Below are 16681 nucleotides of genomic sequence, written 5' to 3' on the forward strand. Positions count from 1 at the left end.
CTTTCATTGATGGATGATTGATGTGATGTAGTGATCCTAATTTTTTATAATATAAAAAAACATGAATCCTTCATTGTTTTTTTTATAGTTTCTCATTTTGTATAATTATAATTCTTTTAATTAACAATTAGCGAATTTTTAATTGAATATTAATTTATAATTGATTTTAATTTATTTTGATTCCTTATTTTTAATACAATTAATTTTCGTCAATTGTTAATTAAAACAAGCTCTTAATTATTGTTAATTAATTTGTTAATTAATAGAGCAAAATTTTTTAATTGCACTATCAAATTAATATTTTAATTACTCAAGAATTTTGTTAAACATTTTTTTAATCTATTTTAATTAATGTATGTGATAATTTTTATTTTATTTCAAGGGGAAAAATAGAAAAATGATAAATTTGGTTTAAAGTTTTAATAAATTATTTAATTAATTAAATAATTATTAAAATTTTTTAATTTTCCAAAAGTGTTAATTGAAGCTTTATATAACCGCTATTGCTTAAGAGTAATAAAATTAGTTTAAAAAGTATTTTGTCATCGGGAAGCAGCTCCGAAGTGGATAAGAACAAATGTAAGTTTAAAATATTTTTTAAACTGTTTATATTTTTTTTCCTTTTTTAACTGAAAAATAATTTTTCTATTGAATATAATTAATATTTATAATATAATTACAGAATTTATTTTTCTTTTTATATTGAATTAAAGATTTTAATTTAAATTTTCCCTCTCATTTAAAACGTCCAATAGAAGTATGTTTTTATTCGGTAATGCAGGGAATTAGCTTAGCAGTTCCGCAAACGGACGATAGATGGCAATAAAGAATATTTTTACTTTACCACCATTATATTGCATTTATCATTGAAAAATGATTTTTGTAATTAGATAAATAGTATTTTCCTTTTCTGGTATATAATTTACATAAAATTAAAGTAAAATCCAAAGTTGTACATTGTTATTTCCTGTCAATTATTCTTATTAATGTAAATTTTTTAATTTCTCCCTAATTTATAGGGCCCCTAGAATTTGTATTACGAGCCTGATTTAGTTATACATGAGTCCCAAATTCAACTGATAAAGTTATATTTTTATAGTAAAAAGTAATTTTATTAATTATGGAAAAGAATTTAAAACAATTTTCTCCAGTTACCGGTAAGAATAATTCTTTAGCATTATATATTCAAAAATTATATTACTATAATGAAATGTATATTTTTTATCGAATTTAGTAAATAAACATTTCATAATGTAACATAACCTCAAAACCTGACTTTATAGAAACAATTAAAAATTTGTTTGAAATTTTATTAATTTATTTTTTATATGTAACTACAAATAAAGAAAATCTGATAATAGGGAGATATTATAAGAGAAAAACAAATAAACGAGTAAAAAATAATATAACAGATTTTATTTTCAGTTTATAGAAATTTTTTAGTGTATCAATAAATAATTTGAATATTGTTTTTTTTACCTAATTTAATTAAAATTAACAGTTTTAGGGTCTCCGGTGATAAAAGGAAAAGCACTAACAGGAATTCCTCTTATTGTACGAGATTCAGTGATAGAAGTTCACACAAATATTCAGAAATGGAATGCTATTCATTTAAAAGGAATTCCGATTGTACAATCTATAATCGATTTAAAAAACGATGAATCATATCCCGCTGAATTAATTACTTTATGTTCATCGTTGGAAAAAATTTGCGACGAGATAGTAAGAAAATATAACTAAATATATTTTTTTTATTATATATTTATTCTTAAAATAAAAAATGTTTTTCAATTATTATTGTTCTTTTTTTTCAGGATGCAGTAGTTTGTAATTTAAAAATTTTATTTCACAAATTTCAAAAATTGCAGTCCTTGAACGAGAATAGAATAATTTTATTTTCAACATGGTCTATAGAAAAATTTGGTATGTAAAAATTCGAATTTAGTTTTATATTTTTATTTATTAGTTTTAATGAATATAATTTAAACAATTCATTTAAATAAACTTGTAATTTTAATTTTTGTAGCAAATACTGTAGAAACTGTATACACATCGTACAAGAATGAAGCAAAAACAAAACGAATAATTGTCGAAAATATTGCTCACGAATTTGGAGATGCAGCGAAAATGGTTTATTTTGCAAGTTGGGTTTATCAACCTCAAATAGCGGATAATTTGAAATTTCAAATTGAAATGATGTTAATTGAAACTGGATTACGAAAAATTTAAAGATGCAGAATATTTAAAAAAAGTAAAATTTTCAACAAGAATTTAGAGGTAAGTTTTTAGTAAACAAAAAAACAATTTCTAATTAATTTAATAGTTAATTTATTTAAAATTATTTTATCAATTAATAGAAATAATTTTTCAAAATATTAAATAGAATTTTAAGATATTTGTTTTAACCAAAGATTTGTTTTAAATTGAATGCAAAGAAAAATTTTAAGGTAATTTAAAAGAAAAAAAAAATTAATTTGAAAATATTTATTATTAATTACAAATAATTAGATTTTTGTCTATTAAAATTTTTTCTAATATTTAAAAAAATATTATTTGAAATTTTAAAAAATTTAAATATTCCCGCCAAATGAAAGAGCGGGGTTCTTAAGCGCAATGTTACGCTCCTGGGAAGGAAAAGTTAGGGGTGGGGGACTTTCGTTGTATGTATTGGGTTTTATGGCAGGAGTGGGGCAACCCGGCATGAAGCGCGAATCAGTATAGTCTTGAAACCGAACCAGTTGGTGACGGATAGTGTCTGTGTTCTCTTTAGTGCGGTTTTAATTAACGAACAGTTGAGTTTTAACTCCTCCTGTGTTAAAAAATGAGCTGGCAGGATTATATTGACAAGCAATTGGTCGCATCTAAATGTGTAACCAAAGCGGCTATCGCCGGACATGACGGAAATGTCTGGGCAAAATCGGATGGCTTCGAAGTGAGTAATCCTCCCACCTTCTTGGAAATCCCTCTCTCTCTCTCTTTTTTTTCTCTTTCTTTCTAATAACGTGCATCCTTCATTTTTTACACATCGTATTTATCGGATTGTTATAAAAAAAAATTGGAAAGAAAAATAAGAGTAAGACTGATAGAAAAAAATAGTAATAGTACGGCAAAAAAAAAAAGCAGCGCCCTCGCCCTCTACGACGCATCAGTTAATTGATTAAGGAAAAAAAATCTTGGGGGGTTTTTTCTCGCTTTTTTTCGAAAAAAAAAACCTTTGGAGAGTGAGTTAATGGGGGAAATAGATTGATTTTTAAAGTTTCCATCGGGGACATCTTGTGATGTTTCCCAACTTCATGAAGCTTCCTGAACGGGAGAGGCTGTGTGTAAGTGAAAAAGAGGTTGGAACGCCGGTTGGCGGATCTTTCCTCTGCGGGGGGAAAAAAAAGGACGAGTCTGCTGCCACGTAGTTATGACGTGATGCGAAATGTACAAAACGAGGGGTTATGGTTGCGCTTCGTTTATCACCGAGTGCTTGTCGTTGATACTCTTCATCAACGAGTTGTCCATTTTACCCGGGCATTTGCTCTCTCCTCTATATAGGGATACAACACCATATCGATCCTTGTGATGTTCGCTTGCGGCGTGGTGTGGGAAATCATGATTTTTCGAATACACTTTCAGCCTCTTCTTTTTTCATAATCAGCGAGCGTTCTTTTTTTTTCTTAAAAATACTTTGTTATGATAAAAAGGTCTTTATTCTCTTTTCGAAAAACAACTTGAAAACATGACGGATCTTGAATTTCAGGGTGTGGCGGTGCTGGCGTCGAAATTTCTCCAAGCACATTGGTTAGGCGATTTTTTTTTTCTTCTTAATTTCTCCCGATCTTTGTAAGAGAGATATTTGATTTGTCTATAAACCGGAAATGCCTGAAGCATTTTAAGCAAATGAGGTTGAAAATGTTCCAAGAAATAAAGTACGTGTGAGGTTAGAATTTTTTTTCTATAATGGAATTTAAAAAAATACCTTTATAAATTCAAAGGTTTAGGTTAAAAAAAAGAAAATTACAAAGAAAATAAAATTCAAGCAACTTGTAACTTTTTCTGTTAACAAAATTTTCTTTTCTTCGAATTTGAAATGAATTTTTCAATGTCGAATTTTCTAAATTTTTGCATTGTTTTGCAATTATCTCAATGGATGAGTAGAGATTACAATGGATTTTAATTGTGGTAGTATACGTCGTTTCTCGAAGATTACGTTTCATCCGTTTCCGGTTGATTCAGTTTGATCTTTTTGGAGCCGATATTGACTATGTATAATAGTTTAAAAAAAAAGAGTTCCACAGGGATAAAGGGATTTTCGATTTACTTAGACATGGCTCTTGTGGCGGAACGGTCGAAAGTCGAGATAAAAATCGCCAGCTGCGTGAACTTAGTGTCCACGAGCACACTTTCCGGTCTCGGCTGCCAAAATGGCGACAGCCGGCCGGCCTGGAAGCAATTGCCAGTGCCGTAGCTAGAAATTCGTATTTTCGTATTCTTTTTCATTTTGAACTCCAAAAATTATATTTTACTATAGAAAAATAAATAATACTTTTCCATCAGCTTCACTTTGAATATTTTACAAAATTGTTCTTGAGGATTTTTTTATATTTTCATTGAGAAAATTTGCGATATCTAACTATTTGATATATTAAACTAAAAAGAAACCAACTAAGGCAAAAAAAATTATTAGAATTTAAAGGAAAAGGGTTAAAATAATAATAAAAAATCGTTGGAAAAACTTTTGGTCCAGGTTCTTTAAATTTTAAATCCCAAGTTCCATTTTGACAGTTTTAAATAGTGTTTTTCTTTTTTTTTTAAATTGTACATCTAAATTTGTAAGTTATTGTTTCTTACTGATTTTTATATTTAAAAGTTTATTGATTCACATTATTATGTAATATTTTTAAATGTTATAATTTTAAATTATTAAAGGCTTAAAGAAAAAAAGTTTTACAGTTGTTTCATACAAACAGGTGTAACGAATTTGCACCTGCTTAGGAAAATAACATTTTAACGATATTTTTCAATTTATTTTAATTTAATTTTTTTAAAATACAATATATATAAAATATTATTGTTTGTATCCGATTTAGTTTGATATAATACATAACTAAACGCATGAATGACATTTATGACATCTCTTTGTTTTGCTACAATTGTCCAATAGTTAATTCTTTTAAAGCACTTATTTTTATCCACCGGAAAACAATTTTTTCAATTATTATTATTATTATTATTATTATTATTATTATTATTATTAATTGGAAAAAGAGTCATTAAAAATATTTTTAATTTTATTTGAGAAATTAAAGTCGTTTATTTGTATTATTTTTAGAGTTTTAAAAATATTTTTATAGCAATTTGGTTTAATTTTGATTAATACTTAACATGAGCAAATATTTGAAGGTTCTATGGAAAGAATCAGAGAAAAATCCCCAAAATCGTTGTATGATTCATCGAATTTAGTAACGTATGAATGTTTCTCGTCTCCCCGATCACAATCTCCATGAAGTGAGTCATATGTTCTAAATTTGTCTTTGACTAATACTTTATTTAAAGAGAAAAAAAAATAATTAATTTTCAAATGTTACAAAATGAAAAACAAAATTCTATGTCACGATTATAATTATTATTAAACGATTAATTGAAATCTTTTAAAAATATACGGAAAATTATTTTTAGTTAGAAAAAATGTCAAAAAAAGAAAACAAAAAACTTTAATTATTCAAATACAAAATTTTTAATGAATCTAAATTCATAGAAGAATTTATTAAATTCATTTAATAGATTATTATTCAATGATATTAGAGCATATTATTTACTTTTTATTAGCAACCTTGATAAATAAAGTAGTATATCAATTATTTTTCTTAAAAGTTAAAAAAAAGGAACTTCCTAGATTATACCAAGATGAAAAAAAAAAAATTGCAATATATTTATTATTAAAGATCCTTGGATCAATATCTTGTATTAGTAAATCCATCGCCAAACTTGGAAACTGTAGGTTCGGAAAACTAAGGTCGTGTTATTTATTTAATTTTTTTTTTCTTATTTTTCATGCAACGAAAAAAAAATCACGTCTTGACTTATAAGTTCCAAGATAATGTCCTCCAAGACTGGTGCAAAATTCTTTTGTCCTTGTAACCATCTTATTCAAAATGGAAATGTGAGTCAAACCGCGAATGTATTTATGGGTATCGCAAAACACACATATGTTTGAATTGAGAGTGTACAACTATCGAGACGTGACCTTGAACTGCCCAGACCCGATTCTGAAAGCACTTTCTCGTCTCGTTTTACACTTTAACCCTTTCGATATTCATTCCGGTTAAATTAACTATGTAACAACTTGAGAGAGTCGATCTTCTCTTTTCCATTTCTTGTCCCCCCCACCCCCTTTTTTTGTTGTTGTTGTTTATTCTCGTGTTGTTGATCACAAATTTTGAACATTCATGCGTGAATGTGTAATTTTTTTTTTTATTTAAATATTTTCGGCAAATTAATTTTTTCCAATAATTAATAAATTCTATACTGTCATTAATATTTATTTGCATAATAATTCATTTATGCGTGAGTAAATTTCAATTCACGAGAGAGTAAATAAGGAATTCCATTCATTTATATTTGAACGTTCGAAAAATTTCCCTTCTTCTTTTGCTTATTTATTCATTAAATTATATTTATTTATTAATTAATCGATTTTTTGTTAATTATATTTATTTTAGTTTTATTGATAATTTACATTAATTTAATTAATTAGTTAAATATGATGAAAATATATATATATATTATTTTATATCAATCTTGACTACTGGATTGAAGTTGAATCATACTTTTAAAAAAATACAATTACAAAATTATTTACTCTTAAAAAATTCAGTATTGCCCTCGTGGGAAAGGATTCAACTTCTTTTTCCAATTTAGTTTTCCTCTTTTTTTTTTCCTTTTTTGCCACGAGATTGTCAATTAGGTTTTCATCGAATTTGTCTGTGTAAGATTAGCAGAATTTGCAAAAAACCAGAATTGGTTTGTTCTAATTGTACCGAGAGTTGTGGAAACAAAAAAATTTGATTGGAATTTCTAATTTTTTATTTTCTTGAAATAATAATTATTATTATACAATTATTAATAAATAATAATATTAATATTATTCTTTATTATTGGTAAAAATTTTAAAAATGTATTTTTAACAATGAGAAATTAGGTTACACTCGTGGGCTTATTTCAGATTTGTCCTTGAATCTTTAGAATCAATTTCCTGTTCTTAGGGCAAAAATAATTCTAACATCATTTTCTCTCAGCATTCTTCGTTGTTTTTCTAGTTTAAACAAACATCTGAGTCAGTAGTTTACCGAGAGAGAAAGAATATTTTTAATAGTTAATAAACATTTTTTTCTTCTTCATTTTATTATGTTTGTAATTTTTTTTTTTTAAATTAAAATACTCGTTAATTTAAATAATATTAGGTATCTTAAATTTTAATTTTCCTGGTAATTAAGGAAAAATGTTTTTTTTTTTTTTTTGTCTCAAAAGTTTATAACATTGGGCACGTAAATGACAATCTTAATTGTGTATACACACGTGATGATAATTTGTCCACGATATATGAATATTAACTGGCAATTTTTTTACCTTAAATTATGAGCCAAACGTTTTAAACGTTCATATGAACGAAATTTTTTATGCAACTTCTTTAAGTACGAATTTTAGTACAAAATATTGTTTAAAATATCTAAAAAGATGTTATTAATTTAATAATTGTTTAATTTACTGTTTTATTTTACATGGTCATCATAATTTTTAATAATTTTTACATTCATATGAACGTTCAAAACTTTCGGCTCATCTTAAATTAATAAGTACACAAATATAGAAAGAATTTAAAATGGAAATTATGTCAATCGGAAAGAAAAGTTATTTTAGAAAATAGTTTTCTCGAGAAAAACTATTTTCTAAGAATTTTTAGCTCATGATTCGATTTCTAAATTCCATTATAACATTTTAGTATAGATTAAGAAATTTCTAATAATAATTAATTTATTTTTAATATTTGTAATTTATTATTTAATTTACTATTTTTATTATTTAGTTTACTACTTTTATTATTTATTATTATTTTACAATTTTCTTCATTTTTCAAATAATTATTTACTTAAATATTTTTTGAAAATAATTTTTACAATAATTAATAATTGTTTAAAATAATTATTTAATGGAATAAAAAAATTATTTCTTTTATAATTTAATTTTGTTATTAATTGTTATTGGACAGAAGAAATTTGAAATGAAAGTTTCAATTATGACTTTAGAAATTGTTAATGTAGCACATTTTTATCCGCTCACAGAGATTCTCTTTAATAAATGCAGAGCGATAATTCTAAACATGAGATACATGGCCACTTTTTGCAAGGTCGAAGGAATAAGTATTAAATCCGCAAATGGAATTCTAATGAGCAACATCGACATAATTTCGGATTTTATATGTCATTTTAAAATATAATTTGCTTCTTTGCAAAAGTGATTCATATATAATAAATAGGAAATTAATAATGATGACGAATCAATCGAAAAATATTCAATTTTTTTTTACGGATTTACGAATAACTTTATTTATTGAATAATCAATAAATATTGTCGATCTTTCTGGAAGTGGACTTTAAATTTGTCGATAAATTAGATTGAATGATAAGAAACGCTAAGTTAAGAATTTAACAGATTAGGGAAGTAATTGAATTGAAAATAAAATACACGAATTTTTTTTTCACCTGTATAGTGTAAATATTTATACATTAGTTAAAATTTAAAAATCAAATGTTTTATATTCGAAAATGTCGTCGATAAAAATAGAAGTAACTTTAATTCGATCGATTCTTGTTACTCGTGAGTTTCTATTCTTATCGATGTAAATGGTGACTTGCTCAGCTGATCAGCTGAGTGGGTACTTAGGTGTATATGAGAATTTTTTAGAAACGGAAAAATACAAATTCAGAAAGTTATAAAAAAAAAAAATTTTCGATCAACCCAAAGTTTTTGTTCTCATTTTTTCTCTATATTTTGCTTCCAATAATTGAAATAATAATTGGAATTAAGAATTTTAATAAATGTTAAATAAAAAATTAGTATTATGTAAAAATAATAATTTTGTAAATTGAAAGGGAAAATTATTTAGTTCTTCATTATTTCACAAAAAAGAATAAGGAAAAGAGATTGGAAATCTGAAAAAATGTTTTAAAATCAATGGATTCAATTGTCTCTTTCGTTTTTATTTTCTTCGACCCGAATGGGTTAGTTACGCAATTAGCAGTAATTGGATCTAATTAGGTTATTGCACCAGGGGTGTGTATAATTGAAATTCCCTTATCACATGTAAAGATCTTTTTTTTAAATTTAATTCTTTTTTATGAAAAATTAAAATGATTTTTCAATTAATTAATGATTGTGAAATCATTGTTGTATTTGAAATTTTTATTGAAATTAATATAAAAAATTGAGAATTAAATGAGCTAATGAGAGAATTTTTATTTTTGTTTACAGGTTAGTAAAGAGGAACTCGCGAAGCTTGTCCAGGGTTTTGCTGAACAGGATATTTTAACGTCGTCGGGAGTTACCTTAGCTGGCAATAGGTATATTTACCTGTCAGGTACAGAACGTGTGATTAGGGCAAAACTGAACAAAGTTGGCGTTCATTGCATGAAGACGAGCCAAGCGGTAGTTGTATCCCTTTACGAGGACCCCATTCAACCACAGCAAGCTGCCTCCGTCGTCGAAAAATTGGGCGACTACCTTCTGTCCTGTGGCTATTAGGTCAGTACTGATAATAATCATATTTAGGTCATCGCTATTAAACAAACACACAAGGGACAAAGAAAAACACCCCTTTTCACATTACCTTACCTTCCATTTAAGTTCTATCTTTGTAATCGATAATATCAACTGTAACCTATTAAGTGGACTATTCAAAAGAATTTTTACATTTTTTATTTTCATTTTAAATATTATAAAAGTAGTTATTTTTCTAAAAAAAAAACCCGATTAACTCTTATATTTTCTTTTTTTTCAAAGTTCTTGAGAATTTTTTTTTTCTAATTAAAAATTAAAAATATTTTAAATAATTTTTCTTTAAGTGATTAGAAATTTTTTTTTTTTTTCTACAATTGGCACTTGCGAGTTTAATTCATGGCTTTCAAAAGTGTAACGCAGATGACCAAATACACTTGAGTAGAGCTCATAATTTTCTGAAGTAATTTCAGTGGGAAATAAAATTACATATCTGCATTATGGTGTGAGTCATAGCAACGATGTATTAACTCGTTTTTTTTTTTTTTTTTATACTCTTTCTCTCTTTCAACTTTTTAACTTTGCTGCCCGCAGATGACTGTTATATGTGAGTTAAAGAAGCTTCCTGCGATAAATAATAATGTGAGTGAAAAGAGAGGAAGCATTCAAAATATCAGAAAGTAGAACGTGACATTTTTTTAAAGTGATTTCCCATTTTTCAAACATTTTCTCTTTTTTTTTTTTTTTAATTATTCTGATTTTTCTTAATTTCCAATTATCATCTCAATGTTATGTTAAATTATCTTTTCAAAAGATTTTTTTTAAGAAACAAAATTTGTGGATTTAAAAATAAAAATATTTTCTTGAGATTTAAATAAAAATTTCATATTTTTATGTCAGACGAATTTCTAAAAATATACTTGAAAAATCTAGATTTTTATTATTAACATTGTCTGAGTTTTAATGGAAAATTTTTGTAATTTAAAAATAAAAATTAAATAATGCAATTAGGTCAAAATAAAATTGGTTTTTTATAAGATAAATTTTTTTATTTTCCAACACTTTGATATTTTGAAAAATCAAAGTAATTTATTTTCTATGCTCAAAAAAAAAGAAAAAGATTGCGCAGCGTCTCACTTTCAAGATTCTTTATCGCGGTCTAATTATCAAAGAGAGATGTTTGATTGGTATCGTGAAGTTCGATGCCTGTTGCACGCGTTCTTCATTGGTTATTGCATCAACGTTCAACGAGCGTGAAATAGCCTTTACATCCGTAACTGCATAGGCGATTTGTCCTTTCGTGCTATGGGGATTTACCTCTTGTCACGCTCGGTGGGAGCAAAGTAGACGATTGAGTCACTAAATAAAGCAAAATTTTATTCGATCTACGAAAATAATTTACCTCAATGACTATCGATATAATAGATAAATCCTCTTTTTTTTCCCTTGATACTGAAAATTTATAATTAAATATTTAATATTAAAATTTTAAATCTTTAAAAATTCCCTAATGACCCAAATTTTTATTAATTTCTTAATTTTTTTCACGAAATATACATTTTAATTTTCATGAAAACAATTACAGTATGAGATTTAATTACTTGCCCTGCCTTATTTAGAAATTGGTAATAGAAGATGAAAATATTTCTGCGAATTCAAATGAACATAAATATAATTTTTTTATGACACTCATCATGAAAGAAACAATAGTAATTATATTTTAGTTGTGAATACGAATTTAACAATATATTTCAAAATGTAATAAATAATAATAATACTAGATTATAATTATTATTAGAAGAAAATTTAATATATATCTTTTTTTCTAATTTATATATTAAAATTTTTTCTATTTACATAAAAAAAAGGTTTAATCAAATGGCGGTAAAATTTACTCAACTTGATTTTCACTGAATTTTCAGATTGTTAAATTTAAGAAAGCATTTTTTTGACAAATTTTACCAAATTTTATTAAATCTCAATTTTAAGGATGTTTTATTGAAATTTATAATGAAATAAATGAATTTTTTTTTTTTTTAATTTTTCTTTTCTCTTTTTTGTTATAGTGACCACTGGGATCCAACACAAATATCTAATAATAATAATAACGATACGGACGATGATTTTTTAAATGACAGCGAATGAAATGATCGCGCCGTGCCGCACGAGACGCGCCAAAGCTGCCGCACAAGTCTGCCGCTTTGAAAAAATGATGAAAAAATCATCATCATCATTATCATCGTCGTCGTCATTGGCAGCAACGTAAGCCAGTCATCGTTCTCTCTTCTTCAAGTCGACATGAAACATTCGCGAAAACGAAAGAAACACATCTCACACAAACACTCACACGCAATTCGCTCCCACTTTTCCACCCCCCCTTTTCTTTAACCTCACTCTCTCTCTCTCTCTCCTTCAAATAATTTTCTTTCTTAATCTTTCCATTATTATTGTTATCTTTCTTTTTTCTCCTTGTCTCTCGTTCTCTTTTCCTTATAGATATTGAATTAAAACACTCCGTGTGGGGTCGATTTGAAAATTGCGTTTCTGTCGAGTTAAAAAAAAAAAACAAATAACAAATAATAACTAAATCCATCGAGCGCAACGGTGCGACTTGAACCAAAATTTTGTATTTTTGATCGCTTACGCGGCGCTTTGTTGACGAGGAAATGAAAAACACACATACATACACACACACGTAACTAAGTTAAGTGTAACAATAATAATTATTATAATTAATATTAAACTATTGTATTAGGTTACAGTTTTTTGTAGCTGCGATAAAAAAGTATGCGAGAGCGATAGAAAGAGAGAGAGAAAGGTGTTTAAAGAAAGAGGTAAGAGAGAGAAAGTGATAAATAAAAAGATTATAGAAGAGGATAAAAAATGGAATTGAGAAAAGAGAGAGAGGATTTCTAAATGAAAAAATATGGAGCCTCGGAGAGAAAGTGAGAACGAATGAGAGAGAGAGAAAGAGAGAGAAGAAAATAGGAGAATCCTTTTTTTAAATGGATGTGCGTGTGCGTGACTGTGCAGAGATGAGAGAAAGCTTTCTTATGACGAAAAAAAGCTCTTGAAGAAAAGATAAAACGAAGTACAGGACGAGTATGCGGCGGCGCGAGTAACACTTGCTGGATCAGAAAAAAAATAATTTTTTTTTTTTAAACTGGCTACGTATGTTCTCGCTAATTATAAATGCGCGCGGCCCCTTTTTAGCTATTTACTTGTCTTTATTAATTGCTATGTGTAAGGAAAAAAAAACAAATGGAAAATTCGCTAAAAAAAAAAAAGAAGAAATTGATGATAATGATGATGATTAAAGAAGAAATTGAAAGATAATATGTGGAAAAAAATAAAGAAAAGAAATGAGAGGAATGACGAACGACATGTCATATTGCTGAGATTTTTATCGAAAAGTTGGGCGTGGTAGCTGAGGATGAAAGGGCGAGTCGCGACACGAATCTACACCTACATTTTAATATAATATATACACACACACACACACTCTCGATACATACACTTATACATAAACAATTTTCAAATATACACACAAAAACACAATAATTGTGAGAGAGAAATAAGAAACCGCGATGTAAATGTCAATGGTACACGAAGGAAATCGTCTCTCTTATATATATATATATACTCGGTGAAAGAAAAAAAAATCCAAGAGAAATAGAGACGATTCTTAAAATAAATGCAATTTCCATAGGTAGGTGGGAAAAAATTGGTTTTATCATTTTTTAAATACTCGAAAATTTTTTTTAAATAAAACTACTTTTAATTTTGATAAAAAAAAATTTTTTAAATAACATATTTTACAGAAATTTTTTCTTGGCAAAAATAATAATTTTTAAAAAAAAGAGCTTGTGTGCCATATGAAAGAGCCTAAAGAAAAAAAAAAAATTGTGATACCGAAGAATAAAACATTGCGGATTATTTCCCCCTCGCGTGAATCTGTGACTGCGACCATTTTTCCCCATAATTGATTCGTTGTCACTCGGATGATACTGACTATTAAACTACTACTATTATTACTGCTATCGCTACTATTAAACTATTACTCTGGTTGCTTGTCGATTCGTGTGATGCCAAGCAGCGGCCCCCCCGAAAACTATTATGTAATAATTTTTATTTACAAAGAAAAATGAAAAAAAAAAAATTAAACTATAAAATAATATCTAATTGTCGAGGAGATTTAAATGACGCAATTAAAGACATTTCAGTCGTTCTTTCTTTTTTTTTTTGTCGTTTATTATAACTAATTCCCTTAAAAAAAAAAAAAAAAACGAATGTCTGTGTCGTTCGTATGAACTGTGCGCGCGATCCAACGTCGAAATGAGGGAGAAAACCTCGAATCTTTCACGAAAAAAACGTTATAGTCGATTTCTTCTCTTAAATGAAATTAAATATATTCATTCGTTAAAAACGTAATTTTGTTTTTGGTGATTTTAAGTTTTTTTTTTTTTTAATGTGATTTTGATTGATCTGATTTTGGAACTAATTTTCATCTGAAGAAATAATAGTTAGATTTAAAAAAAATAATTCAAGATCTGTTTGTGTTTTTTTGATGTTTGTTGATTATTGTATTTTGTAAAGATTGATAATTTCTCCTTTTTCGACGATCGGTCGGGGTGTATTTATTTTTAAAGAACGGGACAATGAGAGAAAGGGCGAGAGAGAGAGAGAGAGAGAGAGAGAGAATAGAGTGAGAGATAAAAGAAAGGGCGAAAAGCGGAAAAAGAACTCCGACGTTTAAGTGTAGCTTTGTAAAATGAAACTTTCTCCGAACATTTTTTTTTTTGCATACGTCGAAAGTAAGATTGTGTTAAGAGAGTAATAAATTTGTATAAAGTGGTGTACAACGCGTGTTTACTTTGACCTAAAAGAAAAACAAAAGTAGACAAATTTTTACCTTTTGAAATAAGTATAATTTTCATCTTAAATAAATGAGAAAAAATTTATCTTTAATTGATTTTTGTATTATGTAATTTTTTCTAATTTTTAATTTCTCTTATATTATAAAAAAGGGTAATTAGAAATACTTTAATTTTTACATAATGTTGGCATAATAAAAAAAAAATCATGACTTATTAATAAACTTGCTCCTCTTGATCTTTTTCAATTTCAATGTCTCTATATAAAATCGACAGCGGTTTATAGCAGGGCTTAAAAGTTTATGAGGTTTTGAAAAAAGGGATGTCAAAAAGAAGTCTTTCAAATATATAATATTTTTCTTTTTTTTTATTAAATCCGAGTGAATATGAGATGTTTCAAAGATTAAAGTAGCTTTTCAGAAAATATTTAGTTTCAATTTATTGTTTAAAAATGAATTTATTTTTCTATAAAGCAAAATAAATTATTAATTAATACTCTTATATACATAATTAACTTTTTAATAATTCAAGATTTAAAAAAATTTTTAAATTTAGATTCAAAATTTTAAAGGTCTTACAGAAATCGAAAATTAAAAGAAGAATATGAAGAGGATGATGAAAATTCTCCACACTATATTTTTGTTCGCAGTACAAACATGTAAGTATTAGGCTGGGGTATTTTCAAAATTCTTTTCCCACCAATTTTGTAATATAAAATACAAAGATGGTTAAAAAATTAACAAAATGGTAAAAAATTTTGAAAAATATAAAAAATCACCGACCTAGAAATCTACCTTACGGACTGATGGTAATTTTTTTTGAAAAATGAAAATATAAAAAATTACCGACAGAGAAATCTACCTTACCGACTGATGGTAAAGAATTTTTTTTTAAAAATGAAAATATAAAAAATTGCCGACCTAGCTATCTACCTTACCGACTGATGGTAAAGAAATTTGTTGAAAAATAAAAATTACCGACATAAAAATATACCTTACCGACTGATGGTAAAGAAATTTTTTGAAAAATGAAAATAAAAAATTACCTACCTAAAAATCTACCTTACCGACTGATAGTAAAACAGATTTTTTGAAAAATGAAGATATAAAAAATTACCTACCTAGAAATCTACCTTACCGACTGATGGTAAAGAAATTTTTTGAAAATGAAAATATAAAAAATTACCGACATAGAAATCTACCTTACCGACGGATGGTAAAACAGTTTTTTGAAAAATGAAAATATAAAAAATTACCGACACAGAAATCTACATTACTGATTGATGGTAAAACAGATTTTTTGAAAAATGAAAATATAAAAAAATTACCGGCATAGGAATCTACCTTACCGACTGATGGTAATTACCTACTGATGGTAAATAAATAGTTTAAATTTATAAAATTTCAAAACTGTTTTACCGTCAGTTGGTAATTACCATCAGTCGGTAATGTAGATTTCTGTGTCGGTAATTTTTTATATTTTCATTTTTCAAAAAATCTGTTTTACCATCAGTCGGTAATGTAGATTTCTGTGTCGGTAATTTTTAAATTTTAATTTTTCAAAAAATCTGTTTTACCATCAGTCGGTAATGTAGATTTCTTTGTCGGTAATTTTTTATATTTTCATTTTTCAAAAAATCTGTTTTACCATCAGTCGGTAATGTAGATTTCTGTGTCGGTAATTTTTTATATTTTCATTTTCAAAAAATCTGTTTTACCATCAGTCGGTAAGGTAGATTTCTAGGTAGGTAATTTTTTATATCTTCATTTTTTAAAAAATCTGTTTTACTATCAGTCGGTAAGGTAGATTTTTAGGTAGGTAATTTTTTATATTTTCATTTTTCAAAAAAAATTTCTTTACCATCAGTCGGTAAGGTAGATTTCTATTCCGGTAATTTTTTTATATTTTCTTTTTTTAAAATATAATGGAAATGCAATTTTCTACGAATTATTAATAAAAACAATGAATTTAATTATTTAACATCCTTTTTTGTTTTATTTATTTTTTTATAATATGCAAAATAAGGAGAAGGAGGGGATTTTATGAAT

The 16681-nt window shown here is 26.6% G+C and overlaps 1 protein-coding gene across 4 annotated transcripts; it reads left to right on the top strand.

Moving 5' to 3' along the window:
- The first annotated feature begins 370 nt into the window (after window positions 1–370).
- On the top strand, window positions 371–14727 carry LOC127277231 (profilin). Of its 4 annotated transcripts, XM_051298152.1 has the most exons (6): window positions 371–579; window positions 1020–1157; window positions 1502–1722; window positions 1815–1923; window positions 2027–2277; window positions 9517–9745. In XM_051298152.1, the coding sequence occupies exons 2-5, from the start codon at window positions 1121–1123 to the stop codon at window positions 2227–2229; spliced, it is 570 nt and encodes a 189-aa protein (XP_051154109.1). In that variant the 5' UTR covers window positions 371–579; window positions 1020–1120; the 3' UTR covers window positions 2230–2277; window positions 9517–9745. The 4 variants fall into 4 exon arrangements, with proteins under 4 accessions (XP_051154109.1, XP_051154110.1, XP_051154108.1 ...); XM_051298153.1 differs by lacking the exon at window positions 371–579 and having other exon boundaries at window positions 873–1157; window positions 1508–1722; XM_051298151.1 differs by lacking the exon at window positions 371–579 and having other exon boundaries at window positions 882–1157.
- Window positions 14728–16681: the final 1954 nt, after the last annotated feature.

Source organism: Leptopilina boulardi, unplaced genomic scaffold (assembly GCF_019393585.1).
Source record: "Leptopilina boulardi isolate dan_hultmark-lab unplaced genomic scaffold, ZJU_Lbou_2.1 LbouV2_165, whole genome shotgun sequence".
NCBI lineage: Eukaryota > Metazoa > Arthropoda > Insecta > Hymenoptera > Figitidae > Leptopilina > Leptopilina boulardi.

Bases quoted from the DNA above. Each gene is read 5' to 3' on its own strand.
- LOC127277231 (XM_051298152.1), top strand. From the start codon at position 1,121: ATGGAAAAGAATTTAAAACAATTTTCTCCAGTTACCG. The intron at 1,158-1,501 runs GTAAGAATAATT...TAAAATTAACAG, and splicing joins ACAATTTTCTCCAGTTACCG to TTTTAGGGTCTCCGGTGATA. The intron at 1,924-2,026 runs GTATGTAAAAAT...TAATTTTTGTAG, and splicing joins ATGGTCTATAGAAAAATTTG to CAAATACTGTAGAAACTGTA.